This window comes from Pseudophryne corroboree, chromosome 7 (genome assembly GCF_028390025.1).
Source record: "Pseudophryne corroboree isolate aPseCor3 chromosome 7, aPseCor3.hap2, whole genome shotgun sequence".
Lineage (NCBI taxonomy): Eukaryota > Metazoa > Chordata > Amphibia > Anura > Myobatrachidae > Pseudophryne > Pseudophryne corroboree.
In genome coordinates, this window is record NC_086450.1 from 512,989,104 (window position 1) to 513,012,082 (window position 22,979).

The 22,979-nt window shown below is 52.6% G+C and overlaps 1 protein-coding gene across 1 annotated transcript in view; it reads right to left on the bottom strand.

Annotated features, from left to right (window-relative positions):
* Positions 1-1,104: 1,104 nt before the first annotated feature.
* The window catches only part of THOC6 (THO complex subunit 6), a 43,842-nt gene continuing 21,967 nt past the window's right edge, over positions 1,105-22,979 (bottom strand). The window contains exons 8-13 of the mRNA XM_063935472.1: positions 3,842-3,944; positions 3,693-3,742; positions 3,298-3,360; positions 3,107-3,217; positions 2,905-3,033; positions 1,105-1,257 (exon numbers count right to left, since the gene is read on the bottom strand). Of these exons, the coding sequence (XP_063791542.1) occupies positions 1,174-1,257; positions 2,905-3,033; positions 3,107-3,217; positions 3,298-3,360; positions 3,693-3,742; positions 3,842-3,944 (540 nt within the window). The 3' untranslated portion in view covers positions 1,105-1,173. The remainder of the gene's footprint in view (positions 1,258-2,904; positions 3,034-3,106; positions 3,218-3,297; positions 3,361-3,692; positions 3,743-3,841; positions 3,945-22,979) is intronic.

The following is a 22,979-nucleotide window of genomic DNA, read 5'->3' on the forward strand; positions in this document are numbered from 1 at the left end:
CCTTGATGATCCGCAGCAGCAGGAAATGGCGCCTTTCCGCCTCTGGTCCCGCTGTCCAGGAAGCCCCGCCCCCTGTAATGGCGCACGGTCCCACTAATGTTTATACTGGCTGAATTAGCATATATAGTGCACAGAAAGCCTAATGACCGTGAACACTGTGGAGCATAAGCCCTGAGCCAGTGTAGTCAACGGCGGGCACCGCAGCTCGTGACCCGTGACATGCCGCCAAACCGCATTGGGGACCGGCTAACCGGGACCCCGGTGTAACACTTACCTCACCAGTATCTTCGGCATCTGTTAGAGGGTGGCGGCTAGCTGCCGGCGTGGGCACACACACTAACGTTGTGTGATCAGTACCCCAGGAGCTCAGTGTCCTGTCAGCTGGGATTACGAACCATTGACCCTCGGGAGGTTGGTTCTATCCCCCCCTCTAATTAGCCTGGTTGCCACCAAGTACTACCTGAAAATAAAGAACTAAAATGAAAAATAAAGGGAACTCTCTGGAGCTCCAGAGAAATGCACCCGGCTCCTGGGCACATTTTTCTAAGCGGAGTCTGGTAGGAGGGGCATAGGGGGGAGGCACACACTTACTCACACTAAAGGTTTTAAAGTGCCAGGCTCCAGTGGACCCGATCTATACCCCATGGTACTACAGTACAGTTCCTCAGTATCCAATAGGACGAAGAGAAAATAGATTTACACCTCCATTATCGCAATGGGGTAATATCATATGTAGGTTATAGACACGTATATATGGGCCTGTACAGGAGACCACATAACCGTGACACCGGAACGGCTGTAGTGTCTTCCATGCGCATATGTGCTTTCCATACGCGTTTCACCTCCCTACGCAGGAACACCGCTCTCCCCCGATGTCAGGGGAGGCCGCCCTGGGGAACAGTAATTCATGCCGCTACGCTGCTGCAGTAATGAGGGCTCTGCTGCCACCTGTCACATTTTATATAATTCAAACCCATGGGTTCTGCGTGATGAGCACAGGAACGCTCACTGAACTGCGCAGCATCATCAGATCAGATTCACCGCGCTGCGTCTGTGCAGAGGGTCCTATATCCAATCCCATAAACACCAATCACCGCACACAGGGAACGTCAGCACTTTTATTATAAATGTAACAAAGGGAACAACGCTGGGGGAGGGGCCAGGTCAGGTGGCTCAGGTAAACGTGAGCGAGAACGCCCGGTATCTGAAATTGGTGTAAACATCAATCTTGGAGCTGCTCCCAGCGGCTGTGAGAACCTGCGGAGAAATGAGAGAATGAGGATCCGTGTAATACCGACAGTGTGCTCTCCCCCCGCCACTGTGACCCAGCGTTCTCCCCCCGCCACTGTGACCCAGCGTTCTCCCCCCGCCACTGTGACCCAGCGCTCTCCCCCCGCCACTGTGACCCAGCGCTCTCCCCCCGCCACTGTGACCCAGTGCTCTTCCCCCCGCCACTGTGACCCAGCGCTCTCCCCCACCACTGTGACCCAGCGCTCTCCCCCCGCCACTGTGACCCCCCCCCCGCCACTGTGAACCAGCGCTCTTCCCCCCGCCACTGTGACCCAGCGCTCTCCCCCACGTCACAGTGACCCAGCGCTCTCCCCCACGTCAGTGACCCAGCGCTCTCCCCCCGCCACTGTGACCCAGCGCTCTCCCCCCGCCACTGTGACCCAGCGCTCTCCCCCCGCCACTGTGACCCAGCGCTCCCCCCCCGCCACTGTGACCCAGCGCTCCCCCCCGCCACTGTGACCCAGCGCTCTCCCCCCGCCACTGTGACCCAGCGCTCTCCCCCCCGCCACTGTGACCCAGCGCTCTTCCCCCAGCCACTGTGACCCCCCACCACCACTGTGACCCAGCGCTCTCCCCCACCTCTGTGACCCAGCGCTCTCCCCCCCGCCACTGTGACCCAGTGCTCTTCACCCAGCCACTGTGACCCCCCCACCCCGCCACTGTGACCCAGCGCTCTCCCCCCCGCCACTGTGACCCAGCGCTCTCCCCCCGCCACTGTGACCCAGCGCTCTCCCCCCCGCCACTGTGACCCAGCGCTCTCCCCCCGCCACTGTGACCCAGTGCTCTTCCCCCAGCCACTGTGACCCCCCCCCGCCACTGTGACCCAGCGCTCTCCCCCCAGCCACTGTGACCCCCCCCCGCCACTGTGACCCAGCGCTCTTCCCCACCACTGGGACCCAGCGCTCTCCCCCCAGCCACTGTGACGCCCCCCCACGTCACAGTGACCCAGCGCTCTCCCCCACGTCACAGTGACCCAGCGCTCTCCCCCACGTCACAGTGACCCAGCGCTCTCCCCCACGTCACAGTGACCCAGCGCTCTCCCCCACGTCACAGTGACCCAGCGCTCTCCCCCGTCGCAGTGACCCAGCGCTCTCCCCCGTCGCAAAGACCCAGCGCTCCCCCCCCCCGTCGCAGTGATCCAGTGCTCCTCTCCCGTCGCAGTGACCCAGCGCTCTCCCCCGTCGCAAAGACCCAGCGCTCCCCCCCCCCGTCGCAGTGATCCAGTGCTCCTCTCCCATCGCAGTGACCCAGCGCTCTCCCCCGTCGCAGTGATCCAGCGCTCTCCCCCACGTCACAGTGACCCAGCGCTCTCCCCCACGTCACAGTGACCCAGCGCTCTCCCCCGTCGCAGTGACCCAGCGCTCTCCCCCGTCGCAAAGACCCAGCGCTCCCCCCCCCCGTCGCAGTGATCCAGTGCTCCTCTCCCGTCGCAGTGACCCAGCGCTCTCCCCCGTCGCAAAGACCCAGCGCTCCCCCCCCCCCGTCGCAGTGATCCAGTGCTCCTCCCCCATCGCAGTGACCCAGCGCTCTCCCCCGTCGCAGTGATCCAGCGCTCTCCTGCACAACACCTGCACTATCCCAGTGACACTGCGTCAGCTATGCAGTCCTTCCTACCTTGTTTTCCTGGGAACCCTCGTTGATGCACAGAGAGTAGATGGAGCACGGGCTGCAGGGGATCCGGGCTCGGACCTCTCCGTTTATCTGGCAGTGATTGATGTGAGGCGCCTGTCCTGCACACAGGATCTGAGAACAGAGCGTTGTGAGTGGGGTACGCAGAGCCCCGGGGGGCGGAGAGGAACACTGCTCTCACACTTACCATGTCCTGGTAGAACATCACTTGCTGCTGACTCTCCTGGATTGGGAATATGGTAGTTGGAATAACCGAGCGAAGATGCCACAGAGACAGCATTGGGCCTCCACCGCAGACCTGCACGGAAGCAGATTTACTATCAATCTCAGAAAGATCACCGATCCCCTTACCCGAGACCCCTAGCCTCTGCCCCTCACCATCCAATCCGAATCTGTCGCCAGACAACTGATCCACTTCCCATACTGCGGCCGAGCGCATTCCTAGGAAGAATACAGAAGAGGGAGACATGATCGTCATGGGGCAGCAGCGCAAGACCCGGTGGTGTCAGCGCCAGGCACGAGGCAGCAGCGTAAGACCCGGTGGTGTCAGCGCCAGGCACGAGGCAGCAGCGCAAGACCCAGTGGTGTCAGCGCCAGGCACGAGGCAGCAGCGCAAGACCCGGTGGTGTCAGCGCCAAGCACGAGGCAGCAGCGCAAGACCCGGTGGTGTCAGCGCCAGGCACGGGGCAGCAGCGCAAGACCCAGTGGTGTCAGCGCCAGGCCCGGGGGCAGCAACGCCAGGCACAGGTGCGGCAGCGTTGTACGCGACTTACCTCGTATTTATAAACCTCAATCTTGTGGGTCTGTGATCCTGTCCTGAGATCTAGCGGAAGGAAACAGCAATGTGTGAGGGGGTATATTGCAGGTGCCCCCCCCCCCCCCCCCCCACTACCGGACGAAGATAAGACATGACGGAACTTACCCCAGAGCCTGACAGACCCGTCCTCACCCCCAGACACACACTCCCTCTGCTGCTCCCTCAGAGCCAGGCAATGGATGTAATCCTCGTGCCCCTCAAGGGCCATCTAAGAGCAAAGACAGACCCCGTTATTCAGCTAATGTGCGGTACAGCGGCCCCAGAGGTGTACACTATACACCCGGCTTTACTGGTCACACACACTATATACACCCGGCTTTCCCCGTCACACACACTATACACCCGGCTTTACCCGTCACACACACTATACACCCGGCTCTCCCCATCACACACACACTATATACCCGGCTTTCCCCGTCACACACACTATACACCCGGCTTTACTGGTCACACACACTATATACACCCGGCTTTCCCCGTCACACACACTATACACCCGGCTTTACCCGTCACACACACTATACACCCGGCTCTCCCCGTCACACACACTATACACCCGGCTCTCCCCGTCACACACACTATACACCCGGCTTACCCGTCACACACACAATACACCCGGCTTTACCCGTCACACACACTATACACCCGGCTCTCCCCGTCACACACACTATACACCCGGCTTTACTGGTCACACACACTATATACACCCGGCTTTCCCCGTCACACACACTATACACCCGGCTTTACCCGTCACACACACTATACACCCGGCTCTCCCCATCACACACACTATATACCCGGCTTTCCCCGTCACACACACTATACACCCGGCTTTACTGGTCACACACACTATATACACCTGGCTTTCCCCGTCACACACACTATACACCCGGCTTTACCCGTCACACACACTATACACCCGGCTTACCCGTCACACACACAATACACCCGGCTTTACCCGTCACACACACTATACACCCGGCTCTCCCCGTCACACACACACACTATACACCCGGCTTTACCCGTCACACACACTATACACCCGGCTTTACCCGTCACACACACTATACACCCGGCTTTACCCGTCACACACACTATACACCCGGCTCTCCCCGTCACACACACTATACACCCGGCTTACCCGTCACACACACAATACACCCGGCTTTACCCGTCACACACACTATACACCCGGCTTTACCCGTCACACACACTATACACCCGGCTTTACCCGTCACACACACTATACACCCGGCTTTACCCGTCACACACACTATACACCCGGCTCTCCCCGTCACACACACTATACACCCGGCTTACCCGTCACACACACAATACACCCGGCTTTACCCGTCACACACACTATACACCCGGCTCTCCCCGTCACACACACACTATACACCCGGCTTTACCCGTCACACACACTATACACCCGGCTTTACCCATCACACACACTATACACCCGGCTTTACCCGTCACACACACTATACACCCGGCTCTCCCCGTCACACACACTATACACCCGGCTTACCCGTCACACACACACACAATACACCCGGCTTTACCCGTCACACACACTATACACCCGGCTCTCCCCGTCACACACACACTATACACCCGGCTTTACCCGTCACACACACTATACACCCGGCTTTACCCATCACACACACTATACACCCGGCTTTACCCGTCACACACACTATACACCCGGCTCTCCCCGTCACACACACTATACACCCGGCTCTCCCCGTCACACACACTATACACCCGGCTTTACCCGTCACACACACTATACACCCGGCTCTCCCCATCACACACACTATACACCCAGCTTTCCTCATCACACACACACACACACTATACACCCGGCTCTCCCCGTCACACACACTATACACCCGGCTTTACCGGTCACACACACTATACACCCGGCTTACCCGTCACACACTATACACCCGGCTCTCCCCGTCACACACACTATACACCCGGCTTACCCGTCACACACACAATACACCCGGCTTTACCCGTCACACACACTATACACCCGGCTCTCCCCGTCACACACACACTATACACCCGGCTTTACCCGTCACACACACTATACACCCGGCTTTACCCGTCACACACACTATACACCCGGCTTTACCGGTCACACACACTATACACCCGGCTCTCCCCGTCACACACACTATACACCCGGCTTACCCGTCACACACACAATACACCCGGCTTTACCCGTCACACACACTATACACCCGGCTTTACCCGTCACACACACTATACACCCGGCTTTACCCGTCACACACACTATACACCCGGCTTTACCCGTCACACACACTATACACCCGGCTTTACCGGTCACACACACTATATACACCCGGCTTTACCCGTCACACACACTATATACACTTGGCATTACCCATCACACACACTATACACCCGGCTCTCCCCGTCACACACCCTATACACCCGGCTTACCCGTCACACACACTATACACCCGGCTTACCCGTCACACACACTATACACCCGGCTTTACCCGTCACACACACTATACACCCGGCTCTCCCCGTCACACACTATATACACCCGGCTTTACTGGTCACACACACTATATACACCCGGCTTTACCGGTCACACACACTATACACCCGGCTTTACCGGTCACACACACTATATACACCCGGTTTTACCGGTCTCACACACCATATACACCCGGCTTTACCCAACACACACACTATATACACCCGGATTTACCAGTCACACACACTATACACCTGGCTTACCCGTCACACACACTATACACCCGGCTTTACCCAACACACACACTATACACCCGGCTCTACCGGTCACACACACTATATACACCCGTCTTTACCGGTCACACACACCATATACACCCGGCTTTCCCCGTCACACACACTATACACCCGGCTTTACCGGTCACACACACTATATACACCCGGCTTTCCCCAACACACACACACACACACACACTATACACCCGGCTTTACCAGTCACACACACTATGTACCCGGCTTTCCCCGTCACACACACTATATACACCCGGCTTTACCCGTCACACACACTATGTACCCGGCTTTCCCCGTCACACACACTATATACACCCGGCTTTACCCGTCACACACACTATATATCCGGCTCTCCCCGTCACACACACTATAAACACCCGGCTTTCCACGTCACACACACTATATACCCGGCTTTCCCCGTCACACACACTATATACACCCGGCTTTCCCCAACACACACACACTATATACACCCGGCTTTACCAGTGACACACACTATACACCCGGCTTTACCCAACACACACACTATACACCCGGCTTTACCGGTCACACACACTATACACCCGGCTTACCCGGTCACACACACTATATACACTCGGCTTTCCCCGTCACACACACACTATACACCCGGCTTTACCAGTCACACACACACTATATACACCCGGCTTTCCCCGTCACACACACTATATACCCGGCTTTCCCCGTAACACACACACTATACACCCGGCTCTCCCCGTCACACACACTATACACCCGGCTTTACCTGTCACACACACTATATACACCCGGCTTTCCCCATCACATACACTATACACCCGGCTTTCCCCGTCACACACACTATATACACCCGGCTCTCCCCGTCACACACACTATACACTCGGCTTTACCTGTCACACACACTATATACACCCGGCTTTCCCCGTCACACACACACACTATACACCCGGCTCTCCCCCGTCACACACACTATACACCCGGCTTTCCCCGTCACACACACTATATACACTCGGCTTTCCCCGTCACACACACACACACACACACTATACACCCGACTCTTCCGTCACACACACTATATACACCCAGCTTTCCCCATCACACACACACACTATACACCCGCCTTTCCCCGTCACACACACTATACACCCGCCTTTCCCCGTCACACACACTATACACCCGCCTTTCCCCGTCGCACACACTATATACACCCAGCTTTCCCCATCACATACACTATACACCCGGCATTCCCCATCACACACACTATACACCCGGCATTCCCCATCACACACACTACACACCCGGCTTTAACCGTCACACACACTACACACCCGGCTTTCCCCATCACACACACTATACACCCGGCTTTCCCCGTCACACACACTATACACCCCATCACACACACTATACACCCGGCTCTCCCCATCACACACACTATACACCCGGCTCTCCCCGTCACACACACTATACACCCGGCTCTCCCCGTCGCACACTATACACCCGGCTTTCCCCATCACACACACACACACACTATACACCCGGCTTTCCCCATCACATACACACTATACACCCGCCTTTCCCCATCACATACACACTATACACCCGCCTTTCCCCATCACACACACTATACACCCGCCTTTCCCCGTCACACACTATACACCCGCCTTTCCCCGTCACACACACTATACACCCGCCTTTCCCAGTCACACACACTATATACACCCGGCTTTCCCCATCACACGCACACTATATACACCCGGCTTTCCCCATCACACACACTATACACCCGACTCTTCCGTCACACACACTATACACCCGGCTTTCCCCGTCACGCACACTATATACACCCAGCTTTCCCCATCACACACACTATACACCCGCCTTTCCCCGTCACACACACTATACACCCGCCTTTCCCCGTCACACACACTATACACCCGCCTTTCCCCGTCACACACACTATACACCCGCCTTTCCCAGTCACACACACTATACACCCGCCTTTCCCCGTCACACACACTATACACCCGCCTTTCCCCGTCACACACACTATACACCCGCCTTTCCCAGTCACACACACTATACACCCGCCTTTCCCAGTCACACACACTCTATACACTCGCCTTTCCCCGTCGCACACACTATACACCCGCCTTTCTTCATCGCACACTATACACCCGCCATTCCCCGTCACACACACTATGGCCCTCATTCCGAGTTGTTCGCTCGCAAGCGGATTTTAGCAGATTTGCTCATGCTAAGCCGCCGCCTACTGGGAGTGAATCTTAGCATCTTAAAATTGCGAACAATGTATTTGCAATATTGCGATTACACACCTCGTAGCAGTTTCTGAGTAGCTCCAGACTTACTTGGCATCTGCGATCAGTTCAGTGCTTGTCGTTCCTGGTTTGACGTCACAAACACACCCAGCGTTCGCCCAGACACTCCTCCGTTTCTCCAGCCACTCCTGCGTTTTTTCCGGAAACGGTAGCGTTTTTTCCCACACGCCCATAAAACGGCCTGTTTCCGCCCAGTAACACCCATTTCCTGTCAATCACATTACGATCGCCAGAACGATGAAAAAATAAGAATTTACTTACCGATAATTCTATTTCTCGTAGTCCGTAGTGGATGCTGGGGACTCCGTCAGGACCATGGGGAATAGCGGCTCCGCAGGAGACAGGGCACAAAAGTAAAAGCTTTAGGATCAGGTGGTGTGCACTGGCTCCTCCCCCTATGACCCTCCTCCAAGCCTCAGTTAGGATACTGTGCCCGGACGAGCGTACACAATAAGGAAGGATTTTGAATCCCGGGTAAGACTCATACCAGCCACACCAATCACACTGTACAACCTGTGATCTGAACCCAGTTAACAGCATGATAACAGCGGAGCCTCTGAAAAGATGGCTCACAACAATAATAACCCGATTTTTGTAACAATAACTATGTACAAGTATTGCAGACAATCCGCACTTGGGATGGGCGCCCAGCATCCACTACGGACTACGAGAAATAGAATTATCGGTAAGTAAATTCTTATTTTCTCTGACGTCCTAAGTGGATGCTGGGGACTCCGTCAGGACCATGGGGATTATACCAAAGCTCCCAAACGGGCGGGAGAGTGCGGATGACTCTGCAGCACCGAGTGAGAGAACTCCAGGTCCTCCTCAGCCAGGGTGTGCCCCTGACCAAGTAGCAGCTCGGCTAAGTTGTAAAGCCGAGACCCTCGGGCAGCCGCCCAAGATGAGCCCACCTTCCTTGTGGAATGGGCATTTACATATTTTGGCTGTGGCAGGCCTGCCACAGAATGTGCAAGCTGAATTGTACTACACATCCAACTAGCAATCGTCTGCTTAGAAGCAAGAGCACCCAGTTTGTTGGGTGCATACAGGATAACAGCAAGTCAGTTTTCCTGACTCCAGCCGTCCTGGAAACCTATATTTTCAGGGCCCTGACAACATCTAGCAACTTGGAGTCCTCCAAGTCCCTAGTAGCCGCAGGTACCACAATAAGCTGGTTCAGGTGAAACGCTGACACCACCTTAGGGAGAAACTGGGGACGAGTCCGCAGCTCTGCCCTGTCCGAATGGACAATCAGATATGGGCTTTTGTGAGACAAAGCCGCCAATTCTGACACTCGCCTGGCCGAGGCCAGGGCCAACATCATGGTCACTTTCCATGTGAGATATTTCAAATCCACAGATTTGAGCGGTTTAAACCAATGTGATTTGAGGAATCCCAGAACTACGTTGAGATCCCACAGTGCCACTGGAGGCACAAAAGGGGGTTGTATATGCAGTACTCCCTTGACAAACTTCTGGACTTCAGGAACTGAAGCCAATTCTTTCTGGAAGAAAATCGACAGGGCCGAAATTTGAACCTTAATGGACCCCAATTTGAGGCCCATAGACACTCCTGTTTGCAGGAAATGCAGGAATCGACCGAGTTGAAATTTCTTCGTGGGGCCTTCCTGGCCTCACACCACGCAACATATTTTCGCCACATGTGGTGATAATGTTGTGCGGTCACCTCCTTCCTGGCTTTGACCAGGGTAGGAATGACCTCTTCCGGAATGCCTTTTTCCCTTAGGATCCGGCGTTCAACCGCCATGCCGTCAAACGCAGCCGCGGTAAGTCTTGGAACAGACATGGTACTTGCTGAAACAAGTCCCTTCTTAGCGGCAGAGGCCATGAGTCCTCTGTGAGCATCTCTTGAAGTTCCGGGTACCAAGTCCTTCTTGGCCAATCCGGAGCCACGAGTATAGTTCTTACTCCTCTACGTCTTATAATTCTCAGTACCTTAGGTATGAGAAGCAGAGGAGGGAACACATACACCGACTGGTACACCCACGGTGTTACCAGAAACGTCCACAGCTATTGCCTGAGGGTCTCTTGACCTGGCGCAATACCTGTCCAGTTTTTTGTTCAGGCTGGACGCCATCATGTCCACCTTTGGTCTTTCCCAACGGTTCACAATCATGTGGAAGACTTCCCGATGAAGTCCCCACTCTCCCGGGTGGAGGTCGTGCTGAGGAAGTCTGCTTCCCAGTTGTCCACTCCCGGAATGAACACTGCTGACAGTGCTATCACATGATTTTCCGCCCAGCGAAGAATCCTTGCAGTTTCTGCCATTGCCCTCCTGCTTCTTGTGCCGCCCTGTCTGTTTACGTGGGCGACTGCCGTGATGTTGTCCCACTGGATCAATACCGGCTGACCTTGAAGCAGAGGTCTTGCTAAGCTTAGAGCATTGTAAATTGCTCTTAGCTCCAGTATATTTATGTGGAGAGAAGTCTCCAGACTTGATCACACTCCCTGGAAATTTTTTCCTTGTGTGACTGCTCCCCAGCCTTTCAGGCTGGCATCCGTGGTCACCAGGACCCAGTCCTGAATGCCGAATCTGTGGCCCTTTAGTAGATGAGCACTCTGCAGCCACCACAGAAGAGACACCCTTGTCCTTGGAGACAGGGTTATCCGCTGATGCATCTGAAGATGCGATCCGGACCATTTTTCCAGCAGATCCCACTGAAAAGTTCTTGCGTGAAATCTGCCGAATGGAATCGCTTCGTAAGAAGCCACCATTTTTCCCAGGACCCTTGTGCAATGATGCACTGACACTTTTCCTGGTTTTAGGAGGTTCCTGACTAGCTCGGATAACTCCCTGGCTTTCTCCTCCGGGAGAAACACCTTTTTCTGGACTGTGTCCAGAATCATCCCTAGGAACAGCAGACGTGTCGTCGGAGACAGCTGCGATTTTGGAATATTTAGAATCCACCCGTGCTGTCGTAGAACTACTTGAGATAGTGCTACTCCGACCTCCAACTGTTCTCTGGACCTTGCCCTTATCAGGAGATCGTCCAAGTAAGGGATAATTAAGACGCCTTTTCTTTGAAGAAGAATCATCATTTCGGCCATTACCTTGGTAAAGACCCGGGGTGCCGTGGACAATCCAAACGGCAGCGTCTGAAACTGATAGTGACAGTTTTGTACCACGAACCTGAGGTACCCTTGAGAAGGGCAAATTGGGACATGGAGGCAAGCATCCTTGATGTCCAGGGACACCATATAGTCCCCTTCTTCCTGGTTCGCTATCACTGCTCTGAGTGACTCCATCTTGATTTGAACCTTTGTATGTAAGTGTTCAAATATTTCAGATTTAGAATAGGTCTCACCAAGCCGTCTGGCTTCAGTACCACAATATAGTGTGGAATAATACCCCTTTCCTTGTTGTAGGAGGGGTACTTTGATTATCACCTGCTGGGAATACAGCTTGTGAATTGTTTCCAATACTGCCTCCCTGTCGGAGGGAGACGTTGGTAAAGCAGACTTCAGGAACCTGCGAGGGGGAGACGTCTCGAATTTCCAATCTGTACCCCTGGGATACTACTTGTAGGATCCAGGGGTCCACTTGCGAGTGAGCCCACTGCGCGCTGAAACTCTTGAGACGACCCCCCACCGCACCCGAGTCCACTTGTACGGCCCCAGCGTCATGCTGAGGACTTGGCAAAAGCGGGGGAGGGCTTCTGTTCCTGGGAATGGGCTGCCTGCTGCAGTCTTCTTCCCTTTCCTCTATCCCTGGGCAGATATGACTGGCCTTTTGCCTGCTTGCCCTTATGGGGACGAAAGGACTGAGGCTGAAAAGACGGTGTCTTTTTCTGCTGAGATGTGACTTGGGGTAAAAATAAGAATTTACTTACCGATAATTCTATTTCTCGTAGTCCGTAGTGGATGCTGGGGACTCCGTCAGGACCATGGGGAATAGCGGCTCCGCAGGAGACAGGGCACAAAAATAAAGCTTTAGGATTAGGTGGTGTGTACTGGCTCCTCCCCCTATGACCCTCCTCCAAGCCTCAGTTAGGATACTGTGCCCGGACGAGCGTACACAATAAGGAAGGATATTGAATCCCGGGTAAGACTCATACCAGCCACACCAATCACACCGTATAACTTGTGATCTGAACCCAGTTAACAGTATGACAAACGTAGGAGCCTCTGAACAGACGGCTCACAACAATAACAACCCGAATTTGTTTGTAACAATAACTATGTACAAGTATTGCAGACAATCCGCACTTGGGATGGGCGCCCAGCATCCACTACGGACTACGAGAAATAGAATTATCGGTAAGTAAATTCTTATTTTCTCTAACGTCCTAAGTGGATGCTGGGGACTCCGTCAGGACCATGGGGATTATACCAAAGCTCCCAAACGGGCGGGAGAGTGCGGATGACTCTGCAGCACCGAATGAGAGAACTCAAGGTCCTCCTCAGCCAGGGTATCAAATTTGTAGAATTTTGCAAACGTGTTTGCCCCTGACCAAGTAGCAGCTCGGCAGAGTTGTAATGCCGAGACCCCCCGGGCAGCCGCCCAGGATGAGCCCACTTTCCTTGTGGAATGGGCCTTGATAGATTTAGGTTGTGGCAAGCCTGCCACAGAATGTGCAAGTTGAATTGTGCTACAAATCCAACGAGCAATCGTCTGCTTAGAAGCAGGAGCACCCATCTTGTTGGGTGCATACAATATAAACAGTGAGTCAGACTTTCTGACTCCCGCCGTTCTTGAAATATATATTTTCAATGCCCGGACCACGTCCAACAACTTGGAATCCTCCAAATCGTTAGTAGCCGCAGGCACCACAATAGGCTGGTTCAGGTGAAACGCTGACACCACCTTAGGCAGAAAATGAGGACGCGTCCGCGGTTCTGCCCTGTCCGTATGGAAAATCAGATATGGGCTCTTATATGATAAAGCCGCCAATTCTGATACTCTCCTGGCTGAAGCCAGGGCCAGTAACATGGTTACTTTCCATGTAAGATACTTCAACTCCACCGATTTGAGCGGCTCAAACCAATGGGATTTGAGAAAATCCAAGACTACATTAAGATCCCACGGTGCCACTGGGGGCACAACCGGGGGCTGTATATGTAGTACTCCTTTTACAAAAGTCTGGACTTCAGGAACTGAAGCCAATTCTTTCTGGAAGAAAATCGACAGGGCCGAAATTTGAACCTTAATGGACCCCAATTTGAGGCCCATAGACAATCCTGTTTGCAGGAAATGTAGGAATCGACCCAGTTGAAATTCCTCCGTGGGGGCCTTCCGGGCCTCACACCACGCAACATATTTTCTCCAAATGCGGTGATAATGTTGTGCAGTCACCTCCTTCCTGGCTTTTACCAGTGTAGGAATGACCTCTTCCGGAATGCCTTTTTCCCTTAGAATTCGGCGTTCAACCGCCATGCCGTCAAACGCAGCCGCGGTAAGTCTTGGAATAGACACGGTCCCTGCTGAAGCAGGTCCCGTCTTAGAGGTAGAGGCCACGGATCCTCCGTAAGCATCTCTTGAAGTTCCGGGTACCAGGTTCTTCTTTGCCAATCCGGAGCCACTAGTATCGTTCTTACTCCCTTTTGCCGTATAATTCTCAGTACTTTTGGTATGAGAGGCAGAGGAGGAAACACATACACTGACTGGAACACCCACGGTGTTACCAGAGCGTCCACAGCTATTGCCTGAGGGTCTCTTGACCTGGCGCAATACCTGTCCAGTTTTTTGTTGAGGCGGGACGCCATCATATCCACCATTGGTTTTTCCCAACGGTTTACAATCATGTGGAAGACTTCTGGATGAAGTCCCCACTCTCCCGGGTGTAGATCGTGTCTGCTGAGGAAGTCTGCTTCCCAGTTGTCCACTCCCGGAATGAATACTGCCGACAGTGCTATCACATGATCTTCCGCCCAGCGAAGAATCCTTGCAGCTTCTGCCATTGCTGTCCTGCTTCTTGTGCCGCCCTGTCTGTTTACGTGGGCGACTGCCGTGATGTTGTCCGACTGGATCAACACCGGCTGACCCTGAAGCAGGGGTTTTGCCAGACTTAGAGCATTGTAAATCGCTCTTAGCTCCAGTATATTTATGTGAAGAGACATCTCCAGGCTTGACCATACTCCCTGGAAGTTTCTTCCCTGTGTGACCGCTCCCCAGCCTCTCAGACTGGCATCCGTGGTCACCAGGACCCAGTCCTGTATGCCGAATCTGCGGCCCTCTAACAGATGAGCACTCTGCAACCACCACAGAAGAGACACCCTTGTCCGTGGCGATAAGGTTATCCGCTGATGCATCTGCAGATGTGATCCGGACCATTTGTCCAGCAGATCCCACTGAAAAGTTTGTGCGTGGAATCTGCCGAATGGAATCGCTTCGTAAGAAGCCACCATCTTTCCCAGGACTCTTGTGCATTGATGCACAGACACTTTCCCTGGTTTTAGGAGGTTCCTGACAAGTTCGGATAACTCCCTGGCTTTCTCCTCCGGAAGAAACACCTTTTTCTGAACCGTGTCCAGAATCATTCCCAGGAACAGCAGACGTGTCGTCGGGGTCAACTGAGATTTTGGAAAATTCAGAATCCACCCGTGTTGTTGCAGCACTAGTTGGGTTAGTGCTACTCCGTCCTCCAGCTGTTCTCTGGACCTTGCCCTTATCAGGAGATCGTCCAAGTAAGGGATAATTAATACGCCTCTTCTTCGCAGAAGAATCATCATTTCGGCCATTACCTTGGTAAAGACCCGAGGTGCCGTGGACAATCCAAACGGCAGCGTCTGAAACTGATAATGACAGTTTTGCACCACGAACCTGAGGTACCCTTGATGTGAAGGGCAAATTGGGACATGCAGGTAAGCATCCTTTATGTCCAGGGACACCATAAAGTCCCCTTCTTCCAGATTCGCTATCACTGCTCTGAGTGACTCCATCTTGAACTTGAATTTTTGTATGTACAGGTTCAAAGATTTCAGATTTAGAATAGGTCTTACCGAGCCGTCCGGCTTCGGTACCACAAATAGCGTGGAGTAATACCCCTTTCCCTGTTGTAGGAGGGGTACCTTGACTATCACCTGCTGAGAAAACAGCTTGTGAATGGCTTCCAATACCGTCGCCCTGTCTGAGGGAGACGTTGGCAAAGCAGACTTTAGGAACCTGCGAGGGGGAGACTTCTCGAATTCCAACCTGTAACCCTGAGATACTACCTGCAGGATCCAGGGGTCCACCTGTGAGCAAGCCCACTGTGCGCTGAAATTCTTGAGTCGACCCCCCACCGCTCCTGAGTCCGCTTGTAAGGCCCCAGCGTCATGCTGAGGGCTTTGCAGAACCCTGGGAGGGCTTCTGTTCCTGGTCAGGGGCTGCTTGCTGCCCTCTCTTACCCCTTCCTCTGCCCCGAGGCAGATATGACTGTCCTTTTGTCCGCTTGTTCTTATAGGACCGAAAGGACTGCGGCTGAAAAGACGGTGTCTTTTTCTGTTGGGAGGGGGTCTGAGGTAAAAAGGTGGATTTTCCGGCAGTTGCCGTGGCCACCAGATCCGATAGACCGACGCCAAATAATTCCTCCCCTTTGGCAGATATGGACATCGCATTTACTCTCGATGCCAGAGTGCAAATATCTCTCTGAGCATCTCGCATATAAAGGAAAGCATCCTTTAATTGCTCTATAGTCAATAAAATACTGTCCCTATCCAGGGTATCAATATTTTCAGTCAGGGAATCCAACCAGACGACCCCAGCACTGCACATCCGGGCTGAGGCGATGGCTGGTCGCAGTATAACACCAGTATGTGTGTATATACTTTTTAGGGTAGTTTCCAGTCTCCTATCAGCTGGATCCCTGAGGGCGGCCGTATCAGGAGACGGTAACGCCACTTGTTTTGATAAGCGTGTGAGCGCCTTATCCACCCTAGGGGGTGTTTTCCAGCGCGCCCTAACCTCTGGCGGGAAAGGGTATAATGCTAATAACTTTTTTGAAATTAGCACTTTTCTATCTGGGTTAACCCACGCTTCATCACATACATCATTTAATTCCTCTGATTCAGGAAAAACTACAGGTAGTTTTTTCACCCCCCACATAATACCCCTTTTTGTGGTACTTGCAGTATCAGAGATATGCAAAGCCTCCTTCATTGCCGTGATCATATAACGTGTGGCCCTACTTGAAAATACGTTTGTTTCATCACCGTCGACACTAGATTCAGTGTCTGGGTCTGTGTCGACCGACTGAGGTAAAGGGCGCTTTACAGCCCCTGACGGTGTCTGAGACGCCTGGGCAGGTACTAACTGGTTTGCCGGCCGTCTCATGTCGTCAACTGATTTTTGTAATGTGCTGACATTATCACGTAATTCCATAAACAAAGCCATCCATTCCGGTGTCGACTCCCTGGGGGGTGACATCACCATTATCGGCAATTGCTCTGCCTCCACACCAACATCGTCCTCATACATGTCGACACACACGTACCGACACACAGCAGACACACAGGGAATGCTCTTATCGAAGACAGGACCCCACTAGCCCTTTGGGGAGACAGAGGGAGAGTTTGCCAGCACACACCCAAGCGCTATAATATATATGGGAACAACCTTATATAAGTGTTGTTCCTTATAGCAGCTTAAATATATCAAAATATCGCCAAAAAATGCCCCCCCTCTCTGTTTTACCCTGTTTCTGTAGTGCAGTGCAGGGGAGAGTCCTGGGAGCCTTCCTCACAGCGGAGCTGAGCAGGAAAATGGCGCTGTGTGCTGAGGAGAATAAGCCCCGCCCCCTATTTCGGCTGGCTTTTCTCCCGGAGTTTTAGATATCTGGCATGGGTTAAATACATACATATAGCCTCAATGGCTATATGTGATGTATTCTTTTGCCATAAAGGTATTAAATATTGCTGCCCAGGGCGCCCCCAGCAGCGCCCTGCACCCTCCGTGACCGCTTGGTGTGAAGTGTGTGACAACAATGGCGCACAGCTGCAGTGCTGTGCGCTACCTTCATGAAGACTGAAGAGCCTTCTGCCGCCTGTTTCCGGACCTTCAATCTTCAGCATCTGTAAGGGGGGTCGGCGGCGCGGCTCCGGGACGAACCCCAGGGTGAGACCTGTGTTCCGACTCCCTCTGGAGCTAATGGTGTCCAGTAGCCTAAGAATCCAATCCATCCTGCACGCAAGTGAGTTGAAATTCTCTCCCCTAAGTCCCTCGATGCAGTGAGCCTGTTGCCAGCAGGACTCACTGAAAATAAAAAACCTAAAAACTTTTTCTAAGCAGCTCTTTAGGAGAGCCACCTAGATTGCACCCTGCTCGGACGGGCACAAAAACCTAACTGAGGCTTGGAGGAGGGTCATAGGGGGAGGAGCCAGTACACACCACCTAATCCTAAAGCTTTATTTTTGTGCCCTGTCTCCTGCGGAGCCGCTATTCCCCATGGTCCTGACGGAGTCCCCAGCATCCACTTAGGACGTTAGAGAAAAAGGTGGATTTTTCAGCTGTTGCCGTGGCCACCAGGTCCGATGGACCGACCCCAAATAACTCCTCCCCTTTATACGGCAATACTTCCATGTGCCGTTTGGAATCTGCATCACCTGACCACTGTCGTGTCCATAAACATCTTCTGGCAGATATGGACATCGCACTTACTCTTGATGCCAGAGTGCAAATATCCCTCTGTGCATCTCGCATATATAGAAATGCATCCTTTAAATGCTCTATAGTCAATAAAATACTGTCCCTGTCAAGGGTATCAATATTTTCAGTCAGGGAATCCGACCAAGCCACCCCAGCGCTGCACATCCAGGCTGAGGCGATCGCTGGTCGCAGTATAACACCAGTATGTGTGTATATACTTTTTAGGATATTTTCCAGCCTCCTATCAGCTGGCTCCTTGAGGGCGGCCGTATCTGGAGACGGTAACGCCACTTGTTTTGATAAGCGTGTGAGCGCCTTATCCACCCTAAGGGGTGTTTCCCAACGCGCCCTAACTTCTGGCGGGAAAGGGTATAACGCCAATAATTTTCTATCGGGGGAAACCCACGCATCATCACACACTTCTTTAATTTATCTGATTCAGGAAAAAATAAGAATTTACTTACCGATAATTCTATTTCTCGTAGTCCGTAGTGGATGCTGGGGACTCCGTCAGGACCATGGGGTTTAGCGGCTCCGCAGGAGACAGGGCACAATAATAAAAGCTTTAGGATCAGGTGGTGTGCACTGGCTCCTCCCCCTATGACCCTCCTCCAAGCCTCAGTTAGGATACTGTGCCCGGACGAGCGTGCATAATAAGGAAGGATATTGAATCCCGGGTAAGACTCATACCAGCCACACCAATCACACCGTACAACCTGTGATCTGAACCCAGTTAACAGTATGATAACAACGAAGGAGCCTCTGAAAAGATGGCTCACAACAAGAATAACCCGATTTTTGTAACAATAACTATGTACAAGTATTGCAGACAATCCGCACTTGGGATGGGCGCCCAGCATCCACTACGGACTACGAGAAATAGAATTATCGGTAAGTAAATTCTTATTTTCTCTAACGTCCTAAGTGGATGCTGGGGACTCCGTCAGGACCATGGGGATTATACCAAAGCTCCCAAACGGGCGGGAGAGTGCGGATGACTCTGCAGCACAGAATGAGAGAACTCCAGGTCCTCCTCAGTCAGGGTGTGCCCCTGACCAAGTAGCAGCTCGGCAAAGTTGTAAAGCCGAGACCCCTCGGGCAGCCGCCCAAGATGAGCCCACTTCCTTGTGGAATGGGCTTTTACTGATTTTGGCTGTGGCAAGGCTGCCACAGAATGTGCAAGCTGAATTGTACTACAAATCCAGCGAGCAATCGTCTGCTTAGAAGCAGGAACACCCATCTTGTTGGGTGCATACAGGCTAAACAGCGAGTCAGATTTTCTGACTCCAGTCGTCCTGGAAACATATATTTTCAGGGCCCTGACAACGTTAAGTAACTTGGAGTCCTCCAAGTCCCTAGTAGCCGCAGGTACCACAATAGGTTGGTTCATGTGAAAAACAGAAAACACCTTAAGGAGAAATTGAGGACGAGTCCTCAATTCTGCCCTGTCAGAATAAAAAAATTAAGTAAGGGCTTTTATATGATAAAGCCGCCCATTCTGACACACGCCTGGCTGAAGCCAGGGCTAATAGAATCTTCACCTTCCATGTGAAATATTTTAATTCCACAGTGGTGAGTGGATCAAACCAATGTGACTTTAGGAAACTCAAAACAACATTGAGATCCCAAGGTGCCACTGGGGGCACAAAAGGAGGCTGTATATGCAGTACCCCTTTTACAAACGTCTGAACTTCAGGCACTGAAGCCAGTTCTTTCTGGAAGAAATTCGACAGGGTCGAAATTTGAACCTTAATGGGCCCTAATTTTAGGCCCATAGACAGTCCTGTTTTCAGGAAATGTAGGAAACGACCCAGTTGGAATTCCTCTGTAGGGACCTTCTTGGCCTCACACCACGCAACATATTTTCGCCCAATGCGGTGAAAATGTTTTGCGATTACATCCTTCCTGGCTTCGACCAGGGTAGGGATGACTTCATCTGGAATGCCCTTTCAGGATCCAGCGTTCAACTGCCATGCCGTCAAACGCAGCCGCGGTAAGTCTTGGAACAGACAAGGCCCCTGCTGGAGCAGGTCCTCTCTTAAAGGTAGAGGCCACGGTTCTTCCGTGAGCATCTCTTGAAGTTCCGGGTACCAAGTCCTTCTTGACCCATCCGGAACCACGAGTATCGTTCTTACTCATCTCCTTCTTATGATTCTCAGTACTTTTGGTATGAGATGCATAGGAGGGAACACATACCCTGACTGGTACACCCACAGTGTTACCAGAGCGTCCACCGCTATTGCCTGAGGGTCCCTTGACCTGGCGCAATATCTGTCTAGTTTTTTGTTCAGGCGGGACGCCATCATGTCCACCTTTGGTTTTTCCCAACGGTTTACAATCATGTGGAAGACTTCCCGCTGAAGTCCCCACTCTCCCGGGTGGAGGTTATGCCTGCTGAGGAAGTCTGCTTCCCAGTTTTCCACTCCCGGAATTAACACTGCTGAGAGTGTTATCACATGATTTTTCGCCCAGCGAAGAATCCTTGCAGTTTCTGCCATTTCCCTCCTGCTTCATGTGCCGCCCTGTCTGTTTACGTGGGCGACTGCCGTGATGTTGTCCCACTGGATCAATACCGGCTGACCTTGAAGCAGAGGTCTTGCTAAGCTTAGAGCCTTGTAAATTGCCCTTAGCTCCAGTATATTTATGTGGAGAGAAGTCTCCAGACTTGATCACACTCCCTGGAAATTTTTTCCTTGTGTGACTGCTCCCCAGCCACTCAGGCTGGCATCCGTGGTCACCAGGACCCAGTCCTGAATGTCGAATCTGCGGCCCTTTCATAGATGAGCACTCTGCAGCCACCGCAGAAGAAAACACCCTTGTCCTTGGAGACAGGGTTATCCGCTGATGCATCTGAAGATGCGATCCGGACCATTTTCCCAGCAGATTCCACTGAAAGGTTCTTGCGTGAAATCTACCGAATGGGATCGCTTTGTAAGAAACCACCATTTTTCACAGGACCCTTGTGCAATGATGCACTGATACTTTTCCTGGTTTTAGGAGGTTCCTGACTAGCTCGGATAACTCCCTGGCCTTCTTCTCCGGGAGAAAACATCCTTTTCTGGACTGTGTCCAGAATCATTCCTAGGAACATTAGACGTGTCGTCGGAAAAAGCTGCGATTTTGGAATATTTAGAATCCACTCGTGCTGTCGTAGAACTACTTGAGATAGTGCTACTCCGACCTCCAACTGTTCTCTGGACCTTGCCCTTATCAGGAAAGCGTCCATATTTCTTTTAGGAAGAATCATCATTTCGGCCATTACCATGGTAAAGACCCGGGGTGCCGTGGACAATCCAAACGGCAGCGTCTGCACTGATAGTGACAGTTCTGTACCACGAACCTGAGATACCCTTGGTGAGAAGGGCAAAATTTGGACATGTAGGTAAGCGTCCCTGATATCCAGTGACACCATATCGTCCTGGTTCGCTATCACTGCTCTGAGTGACTCCATCTTGATTTGAACCCTTGTATGTAATTGTTCAAATCTTTTAGATCTCACCGAGCCGTTTGGCTTCAGTACCACAATATAGTGTGGAATAATACCCCTTCCCTTGTTGTAGGAGGGGTACTTTGATTATCACCTGCTGGGAATACAGCCTGTGAATTTTTTCCCAATACTGCCTCCCTGTCGGAGGGAGACGTTGGTAAAGCAGACTTCAGGAACTTGTGAGGGGAAGACGTCTCGAATTTCCAATGTACACCTGGGATACTACGTGTAGGATCCAGGAGTCCACTTGCGAGTGAGCCCACTGCGTGCTGAAACTCTTGAGATGACCCCCCACCGCACCCGAGTCCGCTTGTATGGCCCCAGCGTCATGCTGCGGACTTGGCAGAAGCTGTGGAGGACTTCTGTTCCTGGGAATGGGCTGCCTGCTGCAGTCTTCTTCCCTTTCCTCTAACCCTGGGCAGATATGACTGGCCTTTTGCCCGCCTGCCTTTATGGGTACGAAAGGACTGAGACTGAAAAGACTGTGTCCTTTTCTGCTGAGATGTGACTTGGGGTAACAAAAGTGGATTTTCCAGCTGTTGCCATGGCCACCAGGTCCGATGGACCGCCCCTTTATACGGCAATACTTCCATGTGCCGTCTGGAATCTGCATCACCTGACCACTGTCGTGTCTATAAACATCGTCTGGCAGATATGGACATCACATCTACTCTTGATGCCAGAATGCAAATATCCCTCTGCGCATCTCGCATATATAGAAATGCATCCTTAAAATGCTCTATAGTCAATAAAATATTGTTCCTGTCAAGGGTATCAATATTTTCAGTCAGGAAATCCGACCAAGCCCCCCCAGCGCTGCACATCCAGGCTGAGGCGATTGCTGGTCGTAGTATAACACCAGTATGTGTGTATATACTTTTTAGGATATTTTTCAGCTTCCTATCAGCTGGCTCCTTGAGGGCGGCCGTATCTGGAGACGGTAACGCCACTTGTTTTTATAAGCGTGTGAGCGCCTTATCCACCCTAAGGTGTGTTTCCCAACTCGCCCTCACTTCTGGCGGGAAAAGGT